Here is a 27,074-nt window from a genome sequence, read left to right on the forward strand (position 1 = left end):
GTGGCGATGATTACATCAGCAATGATCATGTATTTGAAGGTTGGAACAGACTTTTAAACAGTTTGGCGAGGAAGCAGCTGGACTCCACTTGCCAATGATATAGAAATCTAAGAAATTTTCTTGAGACTTGTCCATTCATCAACCAAGTAAGAAAATTAAGTCCAAGGTTTTAGTCTATTTTTTTCAAAGGAATTAATTAACTGTATCCTCAGTAATTACTGCCTTCCATAGTTGTCTTGCCACATTTTGGCCAACAATGGTCTGCTTTAGATAGGATTGAAACCATTATTTTCAGATAATGCTCAAGTGGAACCGTGGAGATTCAACGCTTCTATCCACTACACCACAGGACAACTATGAAGATGAGGATAAGTTTGCAAATAAAATATACAAATTGCTCATCTCAAAGTTAAAAAGATTAATTGCTGGAGTATAGCAGTCACTGAACAATGCAATACTACAGATCAACTGCCATAAACATATTGGGAGTAATATTACAAAACAAAGACCGCATGTCCAAAACTAATTGAAATGTTCTAGGATCACAGCGAGTACACATGTAAAAAAAATGACCACGCGCGTCCCATTTACTCCATTGAATTGTTTATTGAAACGTTGCAATACTAAAGTAGAAATTCAAAAGTAACTTTGTGCATTAAATAAAACTTGTTCCCTAATCAGCAGAATGATTGATTATAAACTTTTTAGATCATATAATAGTACCCAATAAGCAAGTAGATCTATTTAATAGATCTGACTACAACCTGAAGGTCTTCAAGTCCAAACAAATTCCTGATGACCCCCCCCCCTTAGTAAACACTTCCTTAAATCTCCACACTAACGTACTGTACTTGCAATAACCCTTATCCCCGAGTGGCTTCCGGGCCTTGATAAGTGGTGACCGTGTAAAAAAACTTTTACTATCCATAATTTTATGAATATAGATTAAAACAATACCTTAAAATTAAGTGCTCAAGATAAAGCCGTACTTAATTGCCATACCAAAAATAGTAATATGTCCAAAAATTACGAAGTGGAAAATTATTTCTAGTTAGAAGTAATTTTCACGGAATATTGGATAAAATTGCATTTTTCTTAAATACTATAAAGTAGACAGGAGGCTAAACACAGGGGGACATAACGAATCTAAAATATTCGTTTTGGAGTTGTCTCATAGCTGCAATATTTGTTGTCTATGGTGATACTTTATTTTACTGAAGACAAGCAATTCTACCCGAATTTTTATGATTTTTTTTTTTTTTTTTTATTACTATTTGACATGGCAATTAAGTACTCGATACTGTTTGTTTAAAACAATTTGTTGACTATCTTAAGCACACAATTAGTTATGGCTTTATAACTATTACTATAAACATTAGATTTAACAAAAAAAAAAAAAAAAAAAAAAAAAAAAAAAAAAAAAAAAATTATTTGAATTTTAAAAGTTCATATGCCGAAACTGGTTCACACTGAACTTATTCACATTTTTCATCTAAATATCTTTAAGTGTCTTTGTTGGCATCGGTGAGTTAAACATTTCACATACTTAATTGTGATATTTGTTATGCCTACAGAAAATTAGGTTAGAATACAAAAATCTATAAAAAAAAAAAAAAAAAAAAAAAAAATTTTTCAAAGGTTTTATTGATACATTTTTTGCCTTCAAATGAAAATAAACTATCAAAGTTATCAAAACAACAGTTCAAATTTGAACACTTATAAAGATGCAAGAGTCGAGTTTGATATCCAACATGGAAGTTTTTCAGGTGCTGTACAGGACATCATTTTTCAGCAAAAGGTCGGAATGTAAACAAGTCATTATCATGGGGGACTGAACCCAAAAGGATCTATTTGCAACCGCAGTCATTTGAACACTTGCAACTATCACCACCTTTGCAACCAGCACCACACTTGCAGTCACCTGACAAAGAAAAAAATCCAGTTAAGATTATCAAAATATTAAAAAGATGATGTAATTACATACAAGGTTAGAACTTAAAGATTCCCACCGCCATTTCTTGATATCATTTGCATTTTTTCAGCCTCAAAAGACTAGAGTTGTGTTCAGAACACAAGCTGGATAAGTAGTGGGAGGGCAAACTTACAGACCTTCCTGTTCTACATCGCTGGAAGGATAAGCGCCAATACAGTTTCAATGCTATTACAGGAGTTGCTAGAATATTGCTGTAGACAACTTCTGACTTCCTTTGAATTTTTCTCAGGAGCGAGTCCTAAACTTTTCTAGGAGTCAACAGCTTTAAGACAACCGAATTCGATTCAAAGTAAAATAAGAAAAAAAGCTTAAAATTGTACAAATTTTAATTCCTAAAACATTCATATTTTTTTTAATGATAAAAGAACTACATTAATTTCATGTGCATTTAATAACTAATCAACAATGAAAATTCAGAAAAAGGTACAGTCATTTGTTCAAACTACAACAGCACATGTGACAAGGGTATTTTATGAAACATTTTTGGATTTAATTAAACTTTTTAATTTAAAAATTTAATTTTTTTATGCATAAAAAAGAAAACTAAGAAAACTTTCCAAGTGTAAAAACAGAAAATATTAGTTTTCCATGCAGTTAACCATCAATTCAATGTGCAACTCAATTAGTCATGCTCTAAATTAAATGTTAACCGAGCTGTTGACAACATGCGGACAAAGCCGAGCTAATGCTGAGTTACGTCTGGTTCGTTAAATGCACAAGTACCCTGAAATGATATTACACAAATTTAAGTGGTTCTTGTTTGAATTCTTCGAACATATGTAAATGATCTCTTTCTTAGAGATCATTTACCTCCTCTTCACTAATCTCCATCTATTATAGAAAAAGGAATTTTATGTGAGAGTTCATTCCTATGGACTCTAAAGCAGCTGGGCTGATTTTTATGAAGTTTCATACGAAGGTACTTTATATGCCTGCCAGTGTTCTTAGGTTTTGTATTGAACGTCTTCGATAAGCATCGAAAATTGAAATGATCCTATAAAAAAAAAAAAGCCGATTTTGACCACAACCTAACATCACAAATGCATTTGAGTTATTACCACACAAGGCCCAACATAAAATAGACGGTAGTATTGAGGACACAATTTCACCATGATACTTGACTTTCGCCTTTTAAACTTTAATTCAAGCCATTATATATGTATATTTCTTTTTTTTTTTATTGCATTTTCACCCCCAAATGGCACAGTGTCACTTGGATGTAAGGGGCTACTATCTGGGACATAAATTGCAGGGGTACTATGTAGGGAGTTGAGCAGCAAGAAGTGTTTACATTACACTTGAACTTCTGCATGTTAGTATAGTTAGGGGACCCGAAAGGGAATTCCAAAGTTTAGTTTTTCCAGAATTGCTAGAGTAGAAAGCTTTCTGGCATCTGGGGGAGGAGAGGGATCTGTGTAGGGGTGGGGGTTTTACGGCTTGTCGGGAGTATTTACATCGAGGGGTACAAAGGCCTGTAGTTCATTGGAGCATCTAACCATTAAAATACTTACAAAACAGGCAGAGGGATGCAACATTTCATTGATGAGAGGCTGAAGCCTAGCTGATAGTTTGGGAACTATTAGGTTGGTGACTTTTTAACCTTGTCCAGGAGCAAGAGATAAGTAGCAGATGCACCAGCCCAAATGTGACAACAGTACTCTACATGGGTGAATGGTGGCTTTGTAGACGTACAGGATATTTTCAGGCGTAACATTCTAGCATGGTAGAGAGAGCCTACCTTCTGTGACAATACCCTTGATGTATCTGTTCCAACTCATGTTCCCTGTGGATGTTAAGTTGAGGAGTTTGAAGTACTTTCAGGTAATGCATTATTAGCCATGGCTAGTGCTGGTTGAGAAGAAAACGAGCTTATTCTTGGCAGCATTGCAGGTTACCATTGTCCTTTTAAATACAGACTGAAGGCCTTCCTCTAGGGTTTCTGCCATTGCCTTGGATATGTTCATTCGTTTTCCAATCATGCCTATTATAGAGAATGGTGTCATCAGCAAATATACCCATATCAGAGACGATTTTATTAGAGAGGTCATTTATGAATAACAGGATAATCCCAAAGGTCAGAGGATAATCCAGAGATCCACTCGCATTTATATCATGGTTTTGATGTACGACCATCAAGGACAACCTGGATTCTTCTTATAGAAGACAGATTTCATTATGTTAAGTATTCGTCTAGTAAAACCATATGATCTGATTTTCCTTAGAAGACCATGCCATACTGTATCCAAAGCTTTAGGTATATCTAGGGCTACTGCTCTACTTCCCCTTGCTTTATCCAGGGCATGGTATAAACGTTCAGAGATTACAGTTGGACATCAGCAGTAGAACCGGCTTGCCTAAATTCATAGTTGGTCAGAAGTTTAGCAACTACAAGGTGGAGGACTAGAGTTTGATAAGTTATGGACTCAAATATTTTGGCAAAGAGGGAGGAGGCTAATGGGGCGATAATGTAATGGGTCAGTTCTTTTGCTAGAATTCTTGTAATCTGGTACCACAGAAGAATGATAAAAAAAATCAACAGTAGGTTCTCTACAGTACAATGTAGACTACAATGTATTGTGAAATAAGTCACTGCAGGGAAGCATGTGAAGCTTTCTCAGTGCACCGCGATGGGTCCTCAACTAGAGTAGGCAATCATTAAATTTTATTGGGGGGGGGGGGGAGATTTCACCGATTTTAATATGGGAGTGAAACATTTGATCATGGGCAACGTCAGGTCTCCCTGCTAGTTCACTAATGTGTGTGATCCAGACATGTTCCTAGGCTACAATTTAGTACAAATGGACAATATATGCACTGAAATTTGAAATACAAGCAGTCAATTATATGTACTTCGCTTAAATAGTTTTTATCACACTACCAGTAAAAAATCTCTTGCAAAGAATTTTTTTTTTTATATATACTAATGGAAACCATTATACCCTCTATCAGAGAGCTTAACCTATAAATAGAAGGCAATTTATATTAAATATTAGTAAGCATGTTATTTCTTTTTACACGAGTCATCTCCATACTTACTGTTTGAACACTTGCAAGCTGTTCCTTTGCATTTTGGACAGGTGCAATCAGCTGTACATTTGCAGCCTCCACTCTCGCATTTGCCACCTTTGCAGGAATCACTGCAAACACATTTGCCACCTAAAATAAAAGTAAATACATTTAATAAATTTAAATGGTTCTAACTAAAAGGAATTCAAGACTTACTCTAAATATTGCATTGGAAATACAATTATTTATGAATTTAAAATCTATGAAAAGAAATGAAAGAGTAAATTTTAATGCAGAAAAATAAATGCACATTAACAGACAGAAGGAAGAGAAAAGTACATTTTTAATGAAAATCGCTCCAGACAAGGCATGAAGTCATTTGATGTAAGGAGCAAAAGACATCAAAACCAGAAATTAACAAACAAGCATTAAATGGATAGATTCTGACCTGGAAAACAGTAATTCTTATTTTCTTGTCCTTGCATTCCATGAGCAATGTTAAGAAAAAGGATTACAAAGCTGCCAAAAATAAACTGAAAACCCACTTTTTACTCTCCATAGTCTTATATTTAGTTCAAATAAGCTTGCATTTTTCTTCACCTCTCCTGAACACTCATCCAGTCTAACAATACTAGGACAGAAAGTATAAGAGCCATGAGCATAGAATATAAGATTTAAGTGTTCCAAACATGTTCAAAAAGGTTTGAAAAAAAAATAAAAAAATAAATAAAATAATAAAATAAAATAAAATAAATATATATATTATATATACAAGAGACTAGTGTAGCACAGTACCATTGCCCCTTTGTAGTTTTGTTAGACCGAGTTGGTCTTCTAGAAAGCTGGAATAATATACGTACATATTTATAGTTTATATTTTTTCTTGAAAGCTGTAAATAGTGATGGGACGATTCCAATTTTTTTAAAAAATTGGAATTCGTTTTAATTTTATTTTTTTAAATTACCATAAAAACCTCATGTAATATATGCATATTTTTAACAAAAGCTAATACACTTTCTAGGTGATCTGTAAGATGAGTTTTATTAATAGTTTAATATCACTTTACCAGCAATGGTAAATTAGATTTTAAAAGAAATTATAATTGGTTTTGGCATTCGAAAATAGGCAATTTTTTTTATTACAATACTGATACCCTTCAAAAAGGGTTTATGATTCCTGATTAGATTTTTTAAGTGAAAATAGATTTCTACTTTGTTTGGATGCAGCTATTTTAGAGATATTGTTCTATTTATATAGTAAAGTGAACCCTAACTAAATAGACTAAGAATTTTTACTTTATTCTAATGGCCATTTGTGTTGATACAAACAAATTGAAATAGTATTAAGTTTGGTTAAATCTTATTTGAAATCACCTAAATTGTTAATATTAAGTCATAGGAAGTTCCGTTGTACATATGAAATGCTGAAATGAAAACTCGTCCAGAAAAGGGAAATCACCATCTTTATGAGGCCAAGAATGATAACTAGTTCATAACTTTCTAGTTAAGGATAGAAAATTTAGCATATAACCCCCCCCACCACCACCAAAACAAACATTTATCTTCCTTAATACAAAATAAACTGCAACTACACTATAGTGAAATTCGGAAAATGGAAGAAAAAAAAAAAAAATCTAACAAATGGTATCTACTGACTCAATTTCAATAAAAAGCAATATTTACTTAATTAGCATCTAAGTACTTAAATCTATATTAATAGGATAGCATGTGTTATTTTGTGTCACGCTTACATCTGAGGGACTCGTTTAATTGTTATGGACTTCCATTTCTTGTAATAAATAATTTTACCAAGAATTCATAAGTTTTGGTTCAAGCTGATGCACCAAAGTCATATGGATATATTTTATTTTTGAAATTGCAACTTTATAATCTTAAAAAAAAACAAAAAAAAAAAACATTAACTATAATATATACAAAATCTGCAAGAATTAAAAACTTTTAAGCATACTTTATGACTGGGCTATGCCGAGTGTCCCTGCAAGCTTAGATAAATACTTTTGCAGTTTTAAAAGCTACAATAAGCTCAGAGAGACTCCATTTATGCTGAACATCTACAGAATGCCAACATCAATATATTACACACGAGCTCCCTGTTGAATTTCCAGATTCTGCTAGTATTACATTTTAAGTTTTCAATCTTTATCGTACAAAAACCGCTGCCATAATACTTTGGGAAAATGGATACTTGTACAGTTTAATCAAGACATTCGAAAAATGAAAATATTGAAAAAGCTACATTATACATATCCATTATGGAATGAAGTTCTCCGGGGGGGGGGGGGAATTTAAGTTTTTTTTTTTTTTTTTTTTTTTTACAGCGAAAAAATGTTTTACCACTCAAAGGTAGCCATGTTTCGATTTTTAAGAAGGAAAGCTAGTATTTAAGATGAGAAGGGTGTCGGCACTAGACGAAGTTACCTTCTAAAAATTCAAACATGGTTGCCTCCAGCATGCTGGAAAAAACTTGATCAAATTAATGAATTTTTTTGGAGAACTTCAGTCCAAAACGGATATATACAATATAACTTTGATATTTTCATTTTTAATGTCTTGATTAAACTGTACAAGTACCGGAAAATGTGACATAAAGGAAGTAACTCATGCTAAAAAGCAAAAGAATTTAAAAAAATTAGTAATAGTTACACTATTTACCTTTGGAACTCGCCAGTGATTTAGCTGAACACGTTACTTTTGCTAATTTTCATCAAAAGGTTTTAATTTTTCAACCTTAACCTTTTGTTATTTTTGGATATATTCGTTACTGTAACATGACAATTAAGTAGAAACCATTGTTTTGCCTTGAAATTCATATCAAATTTCGCTATTCTAGTGCAGTTGCAAAAACTTCTGGTTATCTGCCTATAGAATGCATTTTCGGGACCTAAATGATAAATTAAACGGAGTCGTCAAATGGCACTCAAAGAACAGAATCGCTGAGTTTATTTGAAAGTATTAAATGAATGATTGGTGTGCAGATTGTGTGTATGGCACAAGGCTTGGAAGTACTGCTTTTTATGATAGGTGTGCCGCAGGAGGGCTTGGAGTCAATATGGCTACATGGAAACAGTCCATAATCCACGTGTGTGTGCATGAGTTTCTGTTTTGTAAGAACAGTGGTTTGGAATACGAATGTTTAAAAGGAGGTTGGAGTTCTCGCTGGATGTGCTAAATTTTCACAGTAGGTATTGTCGTTCGCCTGCGAACTCCGTAAAACCATGATAGATTTTTTAATGTCTCGTGAAGATCGCTTTCTTGAACAGGTGCTGCACTTGAGAATTTGGAGAGAAAACTGATTTTGGCGGATAAAAACAGTGCCAACCTGCTGGTTCGGGACTGATCACCATATTCAAACACAAGAAAGCGTAAATAATTCATTTTCTTTTATGCGTGCATGTGGTCACATTACAACACCTTGTTCCTACGCATTTGATAACACATAGGCGTTTCAAAGCAGTGATTGCTATGAAATGTTCCTACCCATTTATTCCAGCCAGACTTAGTGGGTCGTCACATGCCCTTAAAACTATCCAGTTAAATGTTATGGAGACAGGAGATCATTTAATATCAAATTTATATGCAAAACCGATTCCCACTTTTTTTTTTTTTTTTTTTACATGGAGGTCACCACTTATCAAGGCCTGGAAGCCACTCGGGAATAAGGGTTATTGCATGTACAGTAATCAATGGGATAGTATCGTAGCAATCATAAGTATTAGAGAATTGATAAAGTATCTTAAGGGGGGGGGTAGGTTCATCAGGAATTTGTTTATGTTGGACTTTAAGACATCTAAGTTGTAGTCAGGTGGAAAACAAGCAAATGGAAGAGAGTTCCACAGGCGTGCACTTCTAAGAAAGCTTTGTTCATGGAATCTAAGTCTTGATTTCAGCACAGATAAAGAGTGAGAAAAATTATTGACAGTGGTTTCAGCTAGACGGGTGTTTATCGTGAAAGATTTGCGAGGGGGGGGCAGAGATTGGAGCTCAGACGAGCACTTGCCATGGAAATAATGATAAAACAAAGACAGGCTCGCAACATCTGTGGGAGATAGGTTGCAGGGAAGAGAAAAGGGTATCCCCTCCCCCACTAAGCCACCAAGTCTATTTTGTACTCTCTCAAGGCAGGATAGGCTGTTTTTAGCAGCTCCTGCCCAGATGTGGCAACAGTACTCCATCCTTGGATGTACTTGGCTTTGGCGACATTGGCAACACTTAATGTATGTGTTCCACTTCAGATTAGGAGTAAAGGTCAAACCCAGAAGCTTGTCAAAACATGAAGCCTCCAAGACGAGAGCCACCCATTTCAATTGATACTAGATGGGGATCAGAGCGTTGATTATGTAAAGATGGTAGCTTGGTTTTAGATGCATTAAAAGTAACCAGCCACTTCTTCCCCCACTGTACCACGTGATCAAGATCAGAGAACTGTCATTTAAGGCCTTTGAGGTGTTGCCATAGATGGTTGGGTCATCAACAGATGTGAACGAATGATTTAAATCACCGTTTTGGGAGATTGATTGATTTAGATCAGGAAGAGAGTTCGCCCGGGATGGACCCCTAAGGGACTACAGCATTAATACTGTAGGCCTCTGATTTCTGCCCATCAACCACTACTCTTATGAGCCTATCAGAGAGAAGTGATTTAATAATTGAGAAAACATTTCCAGTTATACCATAGCTGGAAATCTTGTGGAGTAGGCCTTTATGCCATACCTTATCGAAGGCCTTTGATATGTCAAGAGCAATTGCCCTAGAAAGAAAGCCTTTGTCAAGAGATTCACTAATCTTATGAGATAACCGTTAGCACATCTGCTGTAGATCTAGCAGAACGGAAACCACATTGCGTCACTAAGGTTATTTCTGCTAAGGTGGTTGATTACTTCTATTTAATATGGATTCCAGCAGCTTACTCATGACACAGGAGACTTATTGGTCTGTACCGAGAGGGAGATAACTATCACCTGAATTCTTAAATACAGAGCATACTGATGAGGTTTTCCAGGGTGTTGGAAAGAACTTAAGGCAATGCTTAAACAGTTTTGTAAGTATGGGGGCAAGTTTTGGTTGAAGCTTTTTCAACACTAATTGGAATGTCGTCAGGGTCAGTTTCTTTACTGGAATCACGGTTCTTGATTAGCTTGGCGACCTCATGCACAGATATTTGTATGTTGCATAGCATGTTGTCCATTATAGAAGGAAATACGGGGAGTTGATGGCCTTCATCGCATAGGGTAGAGTTAGCTGCAAAGTTCTTAGCAAATAGTTTGACCTTGTCTGATGCTAACAAGATAACCTGTTTGCTATTTGCCAAAACTGGTGGGAAGCAAGCCGCTGCTTAGCTACTTTGGATTTAATGGACTAAGCATATAGCTCTCTTGCGTTTTTTATTACTCTTTTACAGTGGTTGCTGGCAATCCTGAAAGCAGCTTTAGTCTCAATACATCTATTACGTTGGTAGCTATGGAAAGTGATTTCTGTGCGCGATGGCAGCAGCACATTCTGGGGAGAACCATGGATGACTTAGGTTTTTGCTGGAATTTTTTGGATGGTATGAATTGGTCTATGCCTACAATTAACCATTTGGTCAGGTCTGGTACTATAGAGGACACATCCATTTTAAACATGGAATGCAGAGGTAGATCAGATATGAATGTACGGAAGCTATCCCAGTCAGCCATAGAGTATAGGTATACAGTACAGTGGAGAGGTACGCCTGAAGACTTATTTCATTTTTATCTTAACTGATACAACGGAGTGGTAGAAGGATCTCAGAGGAGAAAGAACAGAACATGAACATAGCTCAGGGGAAGTTGTGAGAAAAAGGTCTAGAAGGCTTGCATACTGACCGGTAGTATCGGGCACATGGGTGGGTTCATGAACAATCGGTGAGGTCATAGGCAATGGCAAAATCATGACAGAACCTCTCCTTCATCTGTCTTATTAGAGTGGGTCAGCCATTCCACATTATGGACATAGAAGTCACCGCAAATGTGAATGTTAGCCGAAAGATGAGCAGACAGGATGTAGTCAATTTTCTCAGATATACTCTTAAAGATAGTAACATTGCTGTTTGGGGGGGTGATAGAGGGCAAATATAGACGTGGTGGTGTAAGCAAGTGCAACCCGGAAGCACATAAGGTAAATCAAGGTCTTCTCTGGAGATATCCCTACCACACAGAAAGCCATCTTTAATGTAGGGACATATTCCATGCCAGTCTTGGGGGTCAGATTTAGAGGTTAAGTTAGAGTATCCTTTAATTATGAACTCATCTAGGGAAGTGCCAGTTTCGCTTAGAAAGAATATGTCCAGTTTCGTCTCCTGTAATTGGGTTTCAACCTCTGGAAGGTTGGAACAGACCCCTGATGTTGGATGGGGTTCTAGCTTTATTCATTTTTTTTTTGTTTTGTTTACCACCAAGTGTAAACATTTATAACATAAATCTCACTTGTCTGTTTAAATGTATGTATGTCTGCCTAAAACTTTAGACAGGCAATGATTTTCACAAGATCAGTATTGTTTTGAAGCTTTACCCTTCAGACGACAAATATCAAAAAATTCCTTCACCCTCAACTAGGTACTTTTCTACAGGGAGGGGGCACTTTTTTTGCCAATGTTTTCGAAAGTCATCCCCTCTTCAATTGACTAACCTTAATTTAAACCTTTGCCACTTCTGGTTTCGTGATGGACGCAACAGCAAAGACGTCACGTTTTTCACGTTTTCTCCTTCATGGTATGGATTCGAGCCTACCACTTTTTGCTCAACCCACACCTCCAGGCAATGCTGGGCTAGTCACATAGAAAGAAAATCTCGTTAGAGGGGAGGGGATGAGTAGCATAAAAATAAAGAGGTAACATTTATCCTTGCTATTGTATAATAGTTAACTATAATCGTTCGCTCTATGTTTCATAATGGCCGTGATGAAACTTACATTTTTAATATTTTAAAGATTAAAAATGCTGCCTCAAAAATTTAAAATACTGGTAGAAACCTACCCAGTAAATGTTAAGTATTACTGTTTGATATGAATTAAAACATTTTAGTAATACCGAAACCCTTTTCACTAAGTTGGTGGCTTAATTTTATATTTTGGCAACCAGAAATCGGCTGGAAGTGGTGTCAAAGAAATTTCTCATTGATAAGGTTATGCTTACTAAACTGGACTTCAGGATTTAATAATTGAATAGACATAAATATCTAAAGGTTTTGGGCACTGGTGCATTAGTGTCACATGAGATTTTTGTTTTAGTTTGAAAAGTGCACATCAGGGTGTCGTATTATGAGTTATGTCCCCTTCGGTCAACTCTTTAATATAAAAAGTTGCGTTCCTTGTGGTTAGTAAAAATAAATACATGGACTTGCCCCATGGCTTATCACGCTTAAATGTATCTTGTCTTCTGGTGTCTTGTAATAAGGTTCATCCCGTATCATATAATGAAACAAACATAATCGGACATGGTGGCAGCTACAGGGATTTTCTTTATAAAAAAAAAAAAAAAAAAAAAAAGAAAAAAAAAAAAAAAAACAAAAAAAAGTAAAATGAGTTCTAATGCAAGCGAACCCGTTATGCACTGGGGGTCTGAGAATCTATTTCAATCGTTCAAATTCTTCAAGCAATGGTGCGTATTATATTTCTCAGTAAAAAACATTCCTGTCGAGAAGCAGGTCAACCACATTCTACTGCTGTCTGGTGAGGAAGGTTTACGGCGATATAACGCCTGGACATTTGACGATGATGCTGACCGGACGAACCTGGAGGCAATTTGGCGTAAATTTGAGGAGCATCTAGAGCCCCAAACCAATTTTCGTATTGCACGCTTCTATCTGCGTGAATATAAACAAGAATACGGAAAGCATCGATGAGTTCATGGCGAGATGTAAACTACAGGCAAAAAAATGCAGGTTTATGGATAACCAAGAGACTTAAGAACGTCTTATTGAACAAATGATTACCGGCATCAGACACCCGGAGTTACAAAAACTTCTACTTTCGAAAGGCATGGAACTTACACTCCAAGAGGCCTTAAATAGTGGTAGAACGCACGAAGCATCCCTTAACCACATGCGGCAAATGGCTGAAATTCGAGGCGATTGTCAGGAAATTAGTGCAATAAAAAACAAGCCAGTGTCGATGTTGTGGAAATAAACATGAAAAAGAAAAAAGCTCAGCGTGTGGCAAAAAGAACCACTGGGCGAAAGTCTGCACTAACAAAAAGGAGGGCACAAGAAAATACAGCCAAACAAAAACGACGAACAGCCAAAAGCAGCCGCAAGAAAACAGATACAGAAAGCAGAACAGTAAAATCTGCTCAGTAAAATCTGAGCCCAAGGTGATGTATAGAAAATTTGAGCAGTTAAACTTTAATGTGATTCATCAGCCAAAAGACGAGCGTACTGAAATAACGGAACTTAAAATAAAGCTTCCCAATAGACCAGGCACTCATATACTCAAAGCAAAGGTGGACACAGGTGCAGAAGGGAATACGCTTCCTCTACGAACTTTTCGAAACATGTTTCCCAACAGAGTAAATGACTTAGGACAACCCATTCCAGGCTCCACAAAGAAAGAGCACACGATTCTGACGGCATACAACGGCTCAAACATAATACAGCATGGATCGATCTTCATACAATGCGGACACAAAGACAAGTGGAAAACTTTAAAATTCTTTGTTGTCACAACAGAAGGGCCTACAATCATAGGATTACCTTCTCAGAGACTTGGAGCTGATAAGCCTCCACTGCACCATTTAATAAAAGATCCGATTAACTCCGAATTAAAAAATGCATATGCAAGTCAGTTTGATCGCATAGGACATTTTAAAAGTGACTACCACATCGTCCTAAAATCTGATCATCCTCCAGTAATACATGCACCGAGGAAATGCCCTATCCATCTTAGAGAAGAAATAGAAGAGGAGTTGAAATCCATGGAAGCCCAAGGCATCATCAGAAAGGTCACCGAACCGACTGAATCGGTCAGCAGCATAGTATACGTTAGAAAGAATGGACAACTTCGCTTATGCCTTGACCCAAAGGATCTGAACCGGGCAATAATGAGATGTCATTACAAGACTCCCACCATGGAAGAGCTAGCACACAAGCTATCAGGTGCTCAACACCTCTCAAAGCTAAATGCCAAAAATGGATATTGATCCATACCTCTTGACGCAGAATCCCAATTACTAACGACCTTCAACTCACCGTTTGGGAGATACTGTTTCCAAAGAATGCCCTTTGGTCTGGTAATGTCACAGGATGTATTTATGCAGAGAATGGACATGATACTGGAAAAATGTCCTAGTACAATTGGACTAATAGATGTTATCTTCGGAAAGACTAAGGTGGAGCACGACAGCAACCTCCACCGGCTTATGGAAGTAGCACAAACGGAAGGATTGTGTTTTAATGGTGATAAATGTGATAGATCAAAAGCAGATAAGCCTTTTTGGGGCTATCTATGACAAGAACGGCATTAAACCAGATCCTAGTAAGGTAAAAGCTATAAAGCAGCTTCCCAACCCTACCAACGTCAAAGAATTGCAAAAAGTGTTGGGAATCATCACTTACTTGTCACCATTCATTCCGCACCTATCAGACTTAACTGCACACATGAGAGATCTGTTAAAAAAAGAAGCAGAGTACCAGTGGACTGCTAGTCACCAGAAGGCTATGCAGAAAATAAAGGACGAGATCTGCAAAGAAAGGTCTCTCGCTTACTTCGATCCAATGAAAGAGACAAGTCTACAGGTAGACGCCTCAAACAAGGGTCTAGGTGCAGTACTCTTGCAAGAAGGAAAGCCCATTGCATTTGCATCAAAAGCTCTAACAGCAACAGAACAAAGGTATGCAAACAGAGAGAGCTTTTAGCTGTAGTTTTTGGCTGTGAGCGCTTCAAAACATACCTATATGGAAGCAAATTCCAAGTAGAAAGCGATCACAAGCCGTTGGAAATGATCAGCTTAAAAAATCTAATTGCTGCTCCACCTCGTTTGCAACGCATGCTGCTGCGCCTACAAGGATATGACATGACCATCATGTACCGCCCAGGTAAGGAAATTACCCTGGCGGATGGATCCTCTCGACTACCCAACAGAAGGAGTAACGAGGAGAGCGACCTTAATATCCGAGTTGACTGTCCAATTTTCTGCTAAAAAAGTAACATCGATAAAGCTAGCAACGAAAGCCGACCCTATACTCTATGAACTTAAGGAAACTATCCTGCACGGCTTGCCCAATACATCCAGGGAAATAATCAAAAACTTGCAGCCGTATTGGTCGTATCGGGATGAGCTGGCCATCGAAAATGGAATTTTCATGAAGAGTAATCGAATAATTATACCCAAAGTGATGCAGCAGGAAATCCTACAAAAAATCCATTATGGTCATCAGGGTATGGAAAAATGCAAACTGCAGGCAAAAAGTTGTCTTTTGGCACAACATTAATAAAGATACAGACAGCATCACACAATGTACCATATGTCAACAGCACCAAAAGGCCAAGAGTGCAGAACCTCGGATACCACATGAGATTCCTGTAAGGCCCTGGCAAGTAGTGGCCACTGACCTGTTCCAAGTGAAGGTCACAATTACCTGCTGATGGTGGACTATTACTCAAAGTTTCCCTTTGTGAGGAAATTAAAGGAATTTTCCAGTCAGGAAGTAGTCAAACTAATAAAGCAGATATTCGGTGAACAAGGGATCCCAGAAAGAGTCATCAGCAACAATGGTCCTTACTATAGCTCCAGTCTTTTCAAACAATTTGCAAGCAAATGGGGATTTGAACACGTCACATCATCCCCTAGATACCCTCAATCAAACGGTTTGGCCGAGCGCCGTATACAAGCCATAAAATCAGCGATGCAAAAGGCTGCCTCAAGTAGTCGTGATGTAGACATGGTATTGCTGTGTTTATGGTCAACCCCAATCGACCATGCAATTCCGTCACCGGGTGAATTGCTATGGAACCAAAAGCTGGTGGAAAACTTACCAGTGAAGTGCCCCAACAATTCGACCCAAAAAGAAAAACAGCAACTCGCCTCTATCAAAGGCAATCCTACCAAGTCTCACTATGACCAACAAACCCGAGAGTTACCAGAGATACAGGAAGGACAACACGTCCGCGTATATGATCCAGACTCCAGCAAATGGTCTCCAGCAGTCGTCACACAGATGTGTTGAACCAAGATCATATGCGGTGCAGACTCCTTCAAGGAAGTCACTTCGCAGGAACCGCAGACATCTGAGAACAGATAAGTCTGCAACAAGGCTGAACTCCAAAACGTATGCAGCCACACCCATGATGACCCCAGAATCGAACGATTCGTCAACGGATTGTATACCCATGGAGCATACCAGCCCCAACACAACCAATGACAGACCCGGTACAAATACACCCCACAAAACACTGAACACTCATCCTGGAACTCAGAAAGTATCCAGATCCGGTCATATAATAAAACCACCCAAAAAATTTTATGATGAGAACAGCCCTTAGTTGGACACACTATTGTACTAGTGTCAAGGTTCCTTCCTTATGTAATTTTTATTGTTTGTTTTATTTTTCTTTGGAAAAGAGGGATGTCATATTATGAGTTATGTCCCCTTCGGTCAACTCTTTAATATAAAATACAAGAGTTGCGTCCCTTGTGGTTAGTAAAAATAAATACATGGACTTGCCCCATGGCTTATTACGCTTAAATGTATCTTGTCTTCTGGTGTTTTTTTTAATAAGGTTCCCGTATCATATAATGAAACAAACATAATCGGACACAGGGGGGAGACAATTTCAGGACATGAATTGAAAATGTCAATGCAATAACATTTTAATGTTAAAACAATTATCTGAATATTTATTGAATTAAAGTTAAATTAAAATGGAAGTTGGAAAAGGGGGGGGGCAAAAAAAATGTAATGCCTGTTCAAAACTAAATTTAAGACATACATTTTGATAACTCATTTTTGTTGGTGAAAAAAATCCCCTCTAAAGAAAAAAAAAAACACTTTCACATTAATAGAAAAAAATCTGTTTTAAAAACTAAATAGCACATGCATTCCATTAATGTTCATAACTATAAACTTACACTGACAACTTTCATTTTATTAATTTTCTGAATTTTTATTTCAATTCAATAAATGTTGAGATGTTTTATTTTGTGTTATCAAAGGCAAGATAAGTTACTTTTCTACCTACTGGATATATTTGTGTTTTTATTCAATGTAACATTTATTCAGCTCGAAAAACATAGTGTTTACCGATGTATTCGAAAATTCAAGATGGCGTCTCACTCACTTTAACACCGTAAGTTTGGAAAAAAGGTGTTATAAATAAAAACTATACAAAATACTATTAAAAGCCCGCCGAATATATGTCAACCTATGTCACGCGTCACGGTAACATATTGAGCGAGTTTTTAACAGTAGTTTATCCGTTTTTTTATTTATAACATCTTTTCCCAAACTTACCGTGTTGAGAGAATCAGACGCCATCTTGAATGTTCCAATACATCGGTAAACAATGTATGTTTTCCGAGCTGAATAAACATGTTACATTGAATAAAAACACGAAAAATATATCCAGTTTGGTAGAAAAGTAACTTATCTTGCCTTTGATAACATTTATTTGTTATATATTTGTTTTTTGACAACTTTTTCGAATCTATGTGTACAGTAATACAAACCCGAAAATTTTTTTTTTTAATGGCGTCCGACTCTTTGACACGGTAAGTTTGGGAAAATGAGTTAAAAATAAAAATATGCAAAACACTTAAACACCCACCGAATATGTCAGCCTATGTCACCTTAACATATTGAGAGTTTCTAACCGTATTTTGTCTAGTTTTAATTTTTTTTTTTATTTATGACTGCTTTTTCCAAACTTACCGTGCCAAAGAGAAAGTCGGGCGCCATTTAAACTTTTCCAATACATCGGTAAATACTGTTTTTCGAGTTGAATAAACGTGTTACATTTAAAAAAAAACTAAAAACATATCCAGTTAGGGTACTTATGCAGAGAGTGATCCGGACGTAACTCACCGGACGCTCGGCTAGCCCCGTAACACGACGACGTCAACAGCCGGAGTTAGCCGAGCGTCGCGTCGGCGATGTAGTTCGACGGTTGTCAACGCTACGCGCGTGCGCGACGCAAGAAAAAAATTCAAAGCAGCAGACGACAATAAAGAAAAAGAAAAGAAAGTAAAACAGTACAGAATCAGATTTATTTAACAACCGTTACAATTTCAGATTTATTTAACCCTTAAAATTGCGTACCTATGGAAGGAAATATGAACTTAACATATTTGTCGGAAAAAATTGCAAACAGCAGCGGCAGCGGGTGTCCTGGAATTTTGTCAGGAAAGGAGTTTGCTTGCAAAAAAGAAAACCTGTCCCTCCCTCATAGTCGTGTGTCCGTGTGATGCCCTCCAACAGGCTGAGGAAATACCAACAGTAAATATTCCTCGCATTTTTCTTTTACCAGGTTTTTCCTTAACCCTAACCACCCAACAAAAAAAAAAAAAAAAAAAAAAAAAAAAAAAACGTTTTGTAAAAAAAAAAAAAAAAAAAAATTTGCTTGTTGCCTTTTTTTCGCTGTTTCTTTAAAAAAAAAAAAAATAATAATAACTTTCTTGTATATAAAAAACACTTTACATTTAAAAAAAAAAAAAAAAAAAATTGTTTTCCGTTACAGTAAATAAGTTTTAACAAATTTTACATTAAGGTAGGTTTCTCTTATGTTTTCAGCGCCGACGCTCGGCTAACTCCGGCTGTTGACGTCGTTTTACGGGGCAAGCCGAGCGTCCGGTGAGTTACGTCCGGATCACTCTCTGCATAAGTACCCCAGTTAGGTAGAAAAGTAATTTATCTTGCCTTTGATAACATTTGTTATATTTGTTTTTTGACAACTTTTTCGAATCTATGTATAGTAATACAAATCCAAAAGTTCTTATTAAAAGTTCTGTAAAAAAAAAAAAAAAAAAAAAAAAAAGACGCACTCAGAAAGATATTCATTTAAACACGTTCGTTTTGTTACCGACAAAAAGTTTTGAGTTAATAGAAAGTTTTAAAATACGTAAGTTTTGTAGATATTTAATATTAAGAAAATTTTGTAAATATATTTTCTTTTAAATCTAAGTTTTGTAAATAAATTTAAAATCTTGCTCGCAAACATTCGACCACATCTGCTATTTGACGTGTTTACAAACGCCATGTGGTTGTGCCAATAGAATCACCGGTGTCGCTTGAAATGTGCGCCGGTCATCATCTGCTACAGGGTCTATTATTTACTTGGTCCGTTGATGTTTGTCAAGATTCTATTCTCCCGATTCTGAAACGGCATTGTATCCCAGTAATATGCACTGAAGCCTAAAAAGGATTCACGTGTACAAGCGGTACTGTACTACTGTACTCCCTACTCCCATTTTTTAAAAAATTTTATCAGAAGGAATCGACACAAATCTACCGGATTATATAAAAAAAAATTAAATGTAGGGGGTCAGTTTAACGCAGCCCTTTAGTAAATTGATCACTAACTTTTTTTTTTAACAAAGGAGTCACTTATCAAGGTCCGGAGGCCACTCGAGGGTAAGGATTGATAAGCGTACAGTGGTCAATGGGACGATGTCGTAATAATTGCAAGTAGTGGAAATTTGGTAAATTGGATTACCTAAGGGGGACGGGCCGACGGCTCATCAAGAACTTGTTTACATTGGACTTGACGACCATATTGCAGTCAGCTGGAAAGCAGGCAAACAAGAAAGTTCCACAGGCGTGCAGTTGCAGTTCGAAGAAAGATGTTTTGTTCATGGAATCTACGATTAGGTTTAGGCACAGATGGTAATCTGGAAGAAAGAGAGCCGGTTTCCTCCGTTTGACTATAGGTGGCGTTACTGTTTGTCCACCCAGTTACGGAAGCACAAATATATAATGGCACCCTTGAAAATGTTTTATATTTTAATTTTAAACATGTTTTTTTCTGCAAACATATTTAAGTTTTTTTTTTCCAAACATTTACGTCTTGTTGCTTGTTATACGTTTTTTTTTTTTTTTTGCAAGCATAAACTAAATGTTTTTGCTATATTTTTCTTTTAAAGTTTAAACATTTATGGGTACAACCGTTTTTCCGCGAGGATTTTTTACGCTCTTATAAAAAAAGAGAATTTTTTTTATGGACCCCCCCCCTTTTTTCTGCGAGTAATACGTTTTTTTTTGTGTGTGGGCTTTCTTTGATCACGCATATATATGCGTGATCAAAGAAAGCCCACACAAAAAAGAACGTAAATATGTGTGAAAAAAAAAAAAAATGTTTAAAATTAAAAACATTTTTATTTCAAGGGTGCCATTATATACATTGTGCTTTCATAACTGGGTGGACAGACAGTAACGCCACCTATAGTTAAACGGAGGAAACAGGCTCTCTTCCAGATTACCGCACAGATAAAGAGTGGATGAAATTATTGATAGTGTTTTCAGTTAGATAAGTGTTTCTCATGAAAGTTTGGCGAGGGGGAGCGGGACCATAGATTGGAGCTCAGGCGAGCACGAGCACTTATCAGATTCGTTGTTCAGTACCTCGAATACCTCTAAACAAGTTAGAGTGGTCGGTGTTCTGTTATAGCATAAGGTAACATGTACCGGAAAAAGGTAATTTCAACAACTGAAGTAAAAGGGGAGAAAGAATTTTTTTTTTTTTTTTTTTTAATTCTATTTATTTGAACCGTTGAATTAAAAATTCGGTATACCAAAAATTCTAATTATTTGTGGAATTTATAAGGGAGTAAAAAAAAACAAAAACAAAAAAAAACAATTTGAACAGTTTATTTTTTTTTAATTCTAATTATTTGAACTGAAAATAAGTACTCCTTGAGCGTTGAGTTCCATGGCGACCAGCAGAAAAATTTAATGAGTAAATGTTTACTTTAACTACAACAGAACACCACCGTGACCACCGACCAATAAAATTTGTTTTTTTATAGGTTTTCGGGGTCGCTGACAACGACTCTGATATTCAAACCCGTCGCAAATTTACCGTTTGCATAGTATTAACCCCTAAACCCTCGCATTATTTTGTGCCAACTCCTCATCGCCATCGTTTATGCTATTCTTACATGATGCGTTCGCGCATGGACGCACGTTGCACGTAGTAAGGTGACTTGTCAAATCGCGTTAGAATTTTTTAGCAGGCATTTAAAATAACAGAAAAGTTTTCAAAAACAAAATGTGGTTCATTTTTCTTTGTTACGTAGTTTATGCTTTTTTTAATTGACCAAAAAAAAAAAAAAAAAGTTTTCACGAGCGGTCTACAAAAGCATTTCTATTTTTCGTTTTTAATTTTTTTGGAGGGGGGGGCACGGGGGCACTTATAAAACTAGTACAATATTTAACAGGTGCTTCTGCAGTTTAATTTACCGTTTTTCCTTAAGTAACGCGTCGACGCACACAGTAGAACTGCTTAATTTTTCACAAAAATTCTGTTTACAGATCAGAGACAGAACTGCACACACGCATACACAAAATCCTTGCAGACATTGGTAATGTACTGCGAGGAATTGCTGACAGACTGAAAATAAATACACACACATACCATACATGTGTTTGTATATTATATTTTTCCTTTTGCATGACGCCTGCGAAGGAGATGCATGAATATTATTTTTCAGAAAACGACCAGACATTAGATGGATGAAAGTTTTTCCACGCGCGCGTGCGTCGACAATCTAAAAACATAAGGTTAGAGCATGCATGGCACTAAGTGGGAACTTAGAACAGTCACATCCACCAGTATTCTATGTTATTCAAAAACTGTCATGGAAAATAAAGAAGTCTGTCGAAGGCACCCCCCACCATTAAACGTTTAATGGGAGAGGGGGCCTTCGACAGACTTTTTAATTCACCCCCCCCCCATTTTGAAATGAATATTAAAATGAAAATTCTCACCTAAGGTTTATATATCACAAATATAAAATAAGATCAATAAAATAATCTAATTTAAAACATAGTTTTCTGCAAATTTACATGCAAAGTTAAAAAAAAATTTAGATATTTAAAAATATTGCATAAAGAAATAAAATATTTAAAACCAAAATCTCATGTATTTCTTGGACAAAAAAAAATGGAAAATTTGTCGAGGGGATTGTTTATAAAAGTAAACTTGAGTGAAATATCATTTTTCAAGTATGGTGACCCATATTGATTAACTTTGTTGTTGATAGCAAACATGTCAGAAATACAAAGGGGAGATAAGGCACATGTCAGAAATAGACCTCCGTATTTGTCAACTGGAAGAAAGGGAGACAAATCCGCTGTGAACATCTGAGATTAGAATTTAAAATCCTTTTCGAAGGACTGCTTAAATTTTTTTTATTCAAAAAAGTAAATGGAATATAAAATATAAATACGGACAAATTCTTATAAATGAAGGGAAGTACCCGTTAATTAGTATTTTTATAGGTAAGTGATTTTTTGGAATTTATATTTATATTTGGAGTAAGTTAAAATTCGTTGAATTTCTTGAAATCTGTTAAAGAAAACTGATTAAAAAAAATTGCATTTTTTTTATTAACTTATTAAAATTTGGACTTTGCTCCTTTTATTGGGGAAAAAAAGGGTTTTAATTACATTTTAAGTAGTTATAAGCTTCGAAAGATAGGGAGTCTATTCAAATCATTCATTTTTAATGGCGACATCTGACACTTAACCCAGCACTGTCGATGGAGGAAAGCTTAAGGTAAAATTCCAACAGTATGTGTATGTGCTCTCGAGGGGTTTGATATTCGAGGGGGGGGGGTCGATTTATTATACGAGAAACTGCACACGCAAGTATACTTAAGAGTCTCCTGTTAATTTAAAAATTAACAATGTTGGGTGACGAAACTTAAGATAACCATAAAAATCTTCAAATGCAAATTTTAAGCGAAGTAAATTTGAGTCCAAACTGCTTAAGGCAAAATTCGAAATTTAGCTTATAAAACGTTAAGTGGTTCTAAAAAGGATGATCGATTTACAAGAACGTTGCATTAGGAACTGAGCATCCCCTACAGATATCGACTTGCGGGTAGAAAAGTGTCCATTAGATAATCCGCTGAAAATATTGGGGGGGGGGGGGAGAAGTTAATACTGCTCGCACCCGTGAACCAATCTGTCCCCTCTCCGTTATTAGCACTTCTAATTGTAAAGCATTCGTAATCACTTAAAATAGCTGTTCCACTAAAGAAAACGCACAATATATCTCCCATCTAAAATAAACATTACCTTAAACCGCTAGAATAACACGTTCAATTTATATGCGAAACTGATCCCCCCCCTCTAAAATCTTTTGTTTTTCAAGCTGTTCATCTAAACTCTTAAGGTGATTTAGTGAAGTTTCTTAATCTATGAAAATAAATTCTTTGCAACCATCATGATGCTCGTCTACAACTTGCGTTTTCTAAAAGAATGTTTTAAATCGCTGAATTATAACGACTTCCATTCTGAAATTTCACTAGTAAAAAAAGAAAGAAAAAAAAAGGCCAAGAAACGAATGTGATTCAAAAAAATAAAAATGGGATTATAATGGAGATATGATTAATATGGTTATATTGAAGATTTAAACTTTAAAAATATCTTTGCCTTTACTCTTACCTTCGGTACAACAGCAGCTATCAGGCATTCTGAAAATTGTGCAGAAAAATAAGTTCACAAACTAAAATCGGAAAAAATATATTATCAGCTTTCGAAGAGTCTTCGACGTTAGTATAGAAAATTGTCGACGTGATCTGTTTTTATATTTCTAGAATTTTAAGGGCCGTGTGCAAAGCACATGTTCTTTCCTTAATGTGATCGTGATGATAGTGAAATTTATCAAAATTATCATCATCATTAACAACAGCAACCACCTGTCATATAAACGATGGTTCATGTTTATGTTTGCAATGACGCAAAAAAAGTTAATAGGGCGAATAGTAAAAACTAAGATTAGTGACACTAAATACATCATCATTGTCATCATTATTATTATTGTTAGTAGTAGTAGTAGTAGTAGTAGTAATTGTTATTATTATTATTATTATTATTATTAATAATAATCATCATCATCAGCGATTTAGAGGCGCTGTATTACAGCGCCGCTGCCGCTGTGTATGTGCGCGTGTCCAATCCTGTCCTGTTCCGAATTTAAGTTTTTGGCAAATTGAACCATATATATATATATATATATATATATATATATATATATATATATATATATATATATATATATATATATATATATATATATATATAAGATCAAACAGCGTTTATTAAAAAATATAATTGAAATATGTTGCAAATTAAACATCAAATTAGTAGCGCATCTTGCCGCATATCTTATATCGAATTTTGGGCAAATGTTTACTTCAACGAAAAAAAATCATAGATAAGGGGCTGTAACTCTTATATGAATGGAGGGAATATTAAAGGATCACACAGACACAGGTACCAAGGTTGAGACGTCAATATAATCGATTAAAGAGTTTCATTTTTTTTTTTTTTTTTTTTTTTAACAAACAATTACTGAAGTTAATAAGTATTTTATTTTTAAACAGTTACAGCCCAGCCCCTTGTCTCTGAATTTTTTTTCGGCGCTTCTACACTATTGGGGCGAAATTTCGGAAATCATAAAACTGAATTTCACATAAAAAAAAAAATGATATCTACATATTCCTCATATTTTTAAGATGATTATATCCAAAAATTACGAAAATCGATAAGGTAGAAAATTATTCATTAAAGAAGATAGAATTTGATGAAAACGGTCATAAGACACAAGAGAGTCCAAAAGGGAGGTAATTTTCCGTTTTGATTTAAACAAGATGGCGGCAATTTTTCACCTGTTAACACTTAAAGTTGTTTTGTTTAATAATTTAGTAATATTCAGGTAATGTCGACTGCTTAATTTGGAAACTACCATTGTAATTTATTAGAATTGACAAACCAAATCAGTTGAAACCATTAATTTTTATCTGCAAACTCCATTTATCAACTACAAAATCTCAGCCCAATTCTGCAGAATAAATATCTTCCGAATATTGCCGAAGTAATTGTCTTTGATATGACGGCGCCAGTGGAGGGGCGCGTTGTCACTCGGACAGTTTTTCTTAAAAATAAAATTGAAAGATATTACGAATCATAGTAATGACTAAGGCTATGACAACAGCATATTCTTATCATTGTTTTGTACTCTCGAGTATATATCAAACAGTTAGACACAGTTAATCAACCGAGAACCACATCACTCTATATAAAAGCATTTAAGATAGCAATGGATACATACTCAAGAGTCAAAACAATGAAAAGAATATGCTGTTGTCCTATCCCTAGTAATGACAAAATAAAAATGAAAAAAATCTGTAAAAATGAGAAAATAAATTAATATATGAAAGATAAAAAAAATAAAGAAAAGAATTAGACAACAATTTTTTTTTCTTTTCTTAAGTCACAAAAACCGTTAGCAATAGACAGAGGCTACCTAGCTAATTAGGGAATGCATAAAATTTAAGAACATCATAGACAATACAGAACTCCAAAAATGTGACAGTTATACATGTTCATTTACACAATTCTGAGGCAGCACATTCAAGCTGTTAAAAACAGCCTATCCAGCCCTGACAGAGTACAAAATATACTTCATGGCTTAGTGGAGGATGCCCTTTTCTCTTCCCTGCAACCTCTCTCCCACAGAAGAGACGTTGCAAGCCTATCTTTGTTTTATCATTATTTCCATGGCAAGTGGTTGTCTGAGATCTAATCTCTAGTCCCCCCTCGCCAATTTTTTACGAAAAACACCCGTCTAGCTGAAACCACTGTCAAAAATTTTCCCCACTCTTTATCTGTGCCTAAATCAAAACTTAGATTCCATGAACAAAGCTTCTTTCTTAGAACTGCACGCCTGTGGAACTCTGTTCCATCTGCCTGCTTCCCACCTGACTACAACCTGGATGTCTTCAAGTCCAACGTAAACAAATTCCTGATGAACCACCCCCTTAAGTAGACACTTTTATTAAATCCCCACACTAACGTACTGTACATGCAATAACCCTTATCCCTGAGTGGCTTCCGGGCCTTGATAAGTGGTGATCATCTTGAAAAAAAAAAAAATAAAGAACACAATGCAAAAGGAGATCACCGGTACATCTCTGAGCAAACACAGGAGTGATTATGCAGTGGGTCTAATGTGAATGTATATTGTTGCAGATTTGATCTACTCAGCCGCAGCACAGGACCATATTTAAGCATGCGGTGGGATAATGACCATATAATAATCTATAAATAACAGATGCAACTATACTCCTGGAACAGGATTGCAGCAGGGACTATGTAGTATATATCTGATGACATGACATTGTAGGTGCTCAAGAGAATCAAAGAACACCCTGCCAACTCTGGCGAACACTAAAGACCTGTATTCCAGGTGGAAACAAATCATTTCCTTGTAAAGCCTAGTCAGTAAATGCTATTTTTTAATGTCCTTAATGCAGTTTTTGAAAATATATTGCTCTTAGATGATTTCCTTTTAAGGATCCAAAATAAAACAATCTGAGCATCAGGAATGTGACTCAATGGCAACTGGAGTCATAGATTTTAAAACATTGGGAAGTATCTTACAGGTCAAGAATATAGCTAAAAGTTCCAGAGTGGGTAGGGATTTTTTTCTTGAGAGGAGCCGTCTTGGCCTTTGCAAAAATCCAAAAACATTAATTCCCCTGTTTAGCGTACAGGGAAAAACCTTAAGCCTCCTTTCAAGCATTATAAAAAACAAGGATTCAGCTGGAATACATTCGCTAAAGGCTCTTCTAGGGAGGTTCACCTTGTTCAATCAACATAAGTTCCCTGCCAATAATCTCATCATGGAGTTCCCCCGGAACTTTCTGATCCCAAGACAACTTCATTTTCCATAGATTACTGAATTGTTTCTTGAATAGTAATAGGGAGATACAAGGATAAAAGATCATAGATCTTGGAAAATTGTGCTCGAATACTGTGCTTAGTGTCAACATCAGGATTGACCACTGTGGGGACAAGGCCTATTAAATCTTGCTGAAGAAAAT

The 27,074-nt window shown here is 35.9% G+C and overlaps 2 protein-coding genes across 2 annotated transcripts in view; one reads left to right on the forward strand and one right to left on the reverse strand.

The window, feature by feature from the left end:
• Positions 1-1,626: 1,626 nt before the first annotated feature.
• On the reverse strand, positions 1,627-24,036 carry LOC145288007 (uncharacterized). The gene is made up of 3 exons (XM_080136008.1): positions 23,632-24,036; positions 5,030-5,149; positions 1,627-1,921 (listed from the first exon to the last, which is right to left on the reverse strand). The coding sequence occupies exons 1-3, from the start codon at positions 23,657-23,659 to the stop codon at positions 1,848-1,850; spliced, it is 222 nt and encodes a 73-aa protein (XP_079992134.1). The 5' UTR covers positions 23,660-24,036; the 3' UTR covers positions 1,627-1,847.
• LOC145288002 (uncharacterized) overlaps positions 22,324-27,074 on the forward strand; it is a 283,397-nt gene continuing 278,646 nt past the window's right edge. The window contains exon 1 of the mRNA XM_080136001.1: positions 22,324-22,461. The gene's annotated coding sequence lies outside the window, so the exon portion shown is untranslated. The remainder of the gene's footprint in view (positions 22,462-27,074) is intronic.

This window comes from Euprymna scolopes, chromosome 11, assembly GCF_053919585.1.
Source record: "Euprymna scolopes isolate OS-2025 chromosome 11, ASM5391958v1, whole genome shotgun sequence".
Lineage (NCBI taxonomy): Eukaryota > Metazoa > Mollusca > Cephalopoda > Sepiida > Sepiolidae > Euprymna > Euprymna scolopes.

Bases quoted from the DNA above. Each gene is read 5' to 3' on its own strand.
- LOC145288007 (XM_080136008.1), bottom strand. From the start codon at position 23,659: ATGCCTGATAGCTGCTGTTGTACCGAAG. The intron at 5,150-23,631 runs GTAAGAGTAAAG...CTTTTATTTTAG, and splicing joins TAGCTGCTGTTGTACCGAAG to GTGGCAAATGTGTTTGCAGT. The intron at 1,922-5,029 runs GTAAGTATGGAG...TTTCTTTGTCAG, and splicing joins AGCTTGCAAGTGTTCAAACA to GTGACTGCAAGTGTGGTGCT.